The following is a 3,988-nucleotide window of genomic DNA, read 5'->3' as shown; positions in this document are numbered from 1 at the left end:
GGGGCAGTGTGTACTCATGTTCTCAAAATTCTTTAGCTAACCAAATGCCTAGTTAATATCTGTTTCTCTATAGTTTAATAGGAAAACAAAAAAAAACAACCAGGATTTATACTAAATTTTCCCTGTAGAACATATTTTAATTCATAAGAGACCTGGAGGTCTTTTCAATAACAAATAATTTTTAAAAGATATTTCTTATTTGTTTTCTCTGTTTGTCTTTCTTCTCTATTTCTCCACATTGATCATAACTCAGACCTCTAAATTAAACAGGGCTTCAACCATAAAAGTCAACAGCAACCTTTCCATTGGCATAATATTTTGCATTATTTTTTCATAAATTTACGCTTTTTGATTCCAAATTCTACATGAATACTGAAGATCTGGGAGCACTTAGAATTCCCTTCATTCAGGCTTTACCTGAACATGTGTCAACAAATACTGCTCTATTAAAGAGAGGTGCAACTTAATGACAGCTACTTGTTATGTACTGATAACCTTCATCTCCCACTGATAAGGGTCAGAGAATGCCTAAAGCTTCTTAATCAAAATGAAGAGCACAAACAGTTTCTATTGTGAAAGTATATAGCATTGGGTGATATTTTCAGAGTAGTTTTTGCAAATAGGAACCAAGGTCACTTGGAGTTTGACACTGAGCTCTGTCTACCTTTCCTATTCCAAGTATATTGGGAGAAAACTAATCAAACAAGAATAAAGCCTTTTTGGTAGCACTTAGAACTCCAGCTTTCAGTTGGAGGTAGAAAATGCAGAACTGACAGAAGGGAATGGATGTATTTCCAATTGGTTTGAAGCTCAATAGCAGCTGTCAAGTTCAAGTCAGAAGGGTTGTACCCATTTTATCTGAATTGCTTTTGTCTGTTCCTAGTGACCCTGTTTTAATATGCACTTAATTTCCTGTACTACAGGACATCTAGAAACTTAACATCCCTCAGACAGCTTCGACAGCAAAGTGGTTAATGTTTGAAGAATGAGTCATTCTTTCCTTTGCCATGACATTGGGTTCTTATTGTACAACCCTGTACAGTACTTAGCAATATTTTTTAAAGATTTAAAAAGCAAAGAGTTACAAAACCATTTGCAATTAACTTGAAATAGAAAAGATAGCACTTTGTTTAAATCCCATTATATAGTACACCGTATAAATTACAGAGTATTCAAATGCATAAATGCATCTGGGTAACATTTATCAAATGTAATTTTTTCGTTGTTGTTGGAAGGTTACTTTTCCAGTTTTTTCTCTTTGTCCTAGATACCCCCACCTCCTTTCACTATCATGTATGACAGTGCTCCAGGTCTGAGACATTGCTGTTGCAGTATCGCATGTTGTTGGGGATGTGACAATCTGTGTAGTTAATGCCCCCATTTGGGGTATAAATGGGCTGCAGTCTGAAATCTCCTTTAAGGAGCTGATCATTATTTAAGGAGACAATCTGGAAGCTGGTTTCCGTCATCTCCAGGATGGAGTTGTCTTTCTTGGTTCCTGCCTCGCAATAGTCATCTTTCCGACGTCCCCTGTTATATTTCCACTTCTGGGAGGTGTAACGCCCTTTTTTGTGCATGTGCCAGCAAAAAATGCTGAGCAGGACCACAAGGACAAAAATCACGGCACCCCCAATCAACCCTGCCAGCAGAAATGGGGAGCCCAGGTTCTGATAAGTTGTCTGCTCATGGCTGGAAGGATTGTTGCTGCCATTGCTCAAAAAGGAAGCCTTGGTTGTGGCTTCTGAACAGACAGTGTCTTCTCCAGTTCGATAATTGTTATAAGTATCCAGGGGAACCAAACAAATTCGATAAGTGGATTTTGGCTCCAGATTTACCAAACTTAAATGTTGCTTTTCACCACTAACTATTCGTTCCTGGACAATTCCTCCTACTAGACTATGGCCCATTTTAACCCATGTGAGCTTATATGCCATCACAGTAAAGAGAGACATCCAGTTAACTTGAATGCAAGTGTCATTCACAAAAAGGATGGAGAGTTGAATCCGTTCGGATATAGGAGGTGTCATCCTTTCTCTGTCCTCCCTGTCAGGCACAGTGGGGAGTGTGGCTATGGAGGGAGTGAGAGGATTATATTTGCTACTTGGGGAAGGAACCGATGCGGTGGGAACCAATGTAGTTGGAATGGCTGCTGCTGGGATTGGGGTGATGATAAGTGGCAGGCCAGGGGTTGTGGTGGGACATGACAACATATTCATATTAAGTTCCCTGACTGCCATACCTCGGACCTGCTCTGGTCCCTGGCACATAAAACCCCGTACATTTATGGAAGTGGGAATAAATTTGAGCCATTCAGTGACCCACTTAATACTGCAGTCACACAACCAGGGATTATTCCTTACAGTGAGTTGCCTCAGGTTGTGGAGATTATCAAATACCCCCTTTACCAACATCCGAAGTTGATTGCTGGAAATATCAAGACGTTCCAGTTTGTGGAGGTTTGAAAAGGCTGTAAGTGGTATATGGGTTATCTGGTTGTCCTGCAAGTAGAGCCTTAGCAGATGAGTACCTGGAAGATCAGGAGGAGGGTAAGTCAGTGAATTCCGCACTATTGAGAATTCCTTGAGCTTTGAGACGTGGCTGAAGGTGCCTTCAGCTATGCCTTTATTAGTAAGGAGATTGCCATCCAAAATCAGACGCTCCAGACTTGTAAGATTCTGAAAGGCCAGTTCTGAAATGACAGCAATGCGGTTTTCGTCTACCCGAAGTTCTTGTAAGTCCACTGGAAGGCCTACTGGTACGCTGCTTAAGTGATTCTTGGACAAGAACAGAAGCTTGAGGCTGATGGCTTCCCGGAATGCCCCATCCTCAACACCAACAGTGGAGATGGAGTTGTCATCCAGATGCAGCTCTTCCAGCTTCAAAAGCTGGGCAAGGGCAGCCCGAGAAATGGTCTGAATGTTGTTTTCCTGCAAATGGAGAACCCTGACATTCTTGGGCAGGTTCATAGGGAATTCATCTAATTGGTTGCCATACAGGTAGACAGTGTGCACAGACTGGACATTGTGCAACTCTGCAGGAAATCCAGCATTATTAATTTGGTTATTATGGAGGTAGAGCACGGTTACACCCTCCGGTATCCCAAGAGGCACTGAGGTCAAGCTTCGCTCATTACAATAGACAAAGTTTCGGTCACAGCGGCACACTTTTGGGCAGGCCATAGTATTGGAGACCTGCATGTAGAGCCCCAGGGAAAAAATAAGCCATGATTTCATGAGAACAGCACAATCTGTGGGCCACATTCTAGTCCAGGAACCCATTTCGAATTTCAAGAAATTAAGTACCAAAATGATAAGAGAACTGATAACAATAATAAAGCACAGGTAGCAAAATCTCAAAATTGGCTTCTATTTATGTCCAGTGTTCAGGTCCAGAGTTAAAGTCCTGGAGGCAAAGTATAAAATAATCCTTTTATAACTGGCCTCTTACTTTGATAAGAAAGCCACGGTGTTATTAGCCAGGATTACAAAGTTTGTTGCCTTCCTCCATGTCTGCTGAAAAAAGCAATAGCTGTGTCTTTGCAGGTGAGCAACGGATTAATTAAAGCTAGCAAAAGTCGTCTGTGTATGAGTTGCTTGGAAGGGTTATATTTCCTTTCACTGAAGTCTGTTGGTGTTACACTCAGCTTTCTGAAGTCAGCAAGTCCTCATATCAGCTATCTGCTGTATCTGGCCTGCCTGTAAAGAAAAGAAAAAAGAAAAGGCTGAATAGCATGAAATGTTTAATAGGGAAGATCAAGCCCCTTGGAAAACTATTCTAAGGCTGTGCTCTTTATAGCTTCCTGGAAAAAAAGGGCATTAATATTAAACATTGCTTAATATTACTGTTAAATAGTCTTGAAATAGATTTGATGCAAAGTCATTGCAGTGACTGAAGGACTTTTCAGTGACTTCAGAGAAAGCTAGATCTATCACTTGTGTTTGTACATTGTACCTAGAGTCTTTATACTCCCATAGTCTATTTCAAATCC

At 40.8% G+C, this 3,988-nt stretch overlaps 1 protein-coding gene across 1 annotated transcript; it reads right to left on the bottom strand.

The window, feature by feature from the left end:
• Positions 1-597: 597 nt before the first annotated feature.
• On the bottom strand, positions 598-3,692 carry FLRT2 (fibronectin leucine rich transmembrane protein 2). Its single transcript, XM_009993925.1, has one exon. It carries the CDS (start codon positions 3,276-3,278, stop codon positions 1,290-1,292), a length of 1,989 nt encoding a protein of 662 aa, XP_009992227.1. The 5' UTR covers positions 3,279-3,692; the 3' UTR covers positions 598-1,289.
• Positions 3,693-3,988: the final 296 nt, after the last annotated feature.

This window comes from Chaetura pelagica, unplaced genomic scaffold, assembly GCF_000747805.2.
Source record: "Chaetura pelagica isolate M959 unplaced genomic scaffold, ChaPel_1.0 scaffold11, whole genome shotgun sequence".
Classification (NCBI taxonomy): domain Eukaryota; kingdom Metazoa; phylum Chordata; class Aves; order Apodiformes; family Apodidae; genus Chaetura; species Chaetura pelagica.
Note: the sequence above shows the minus strand (reverse complement) of the source record. Positions and strands in the feature narration are given on the sequence as shown.

Bases quoted from the DNA above. Each gene is read 5' to 3' on its own strand.
- FLRT2 (XM_009993925.1), bottom strand. From the start codon at position 3,278: ATGGGTTCCTGGACTAGAATGTGGCCCACAGATTGTGCTGTTCTCATG.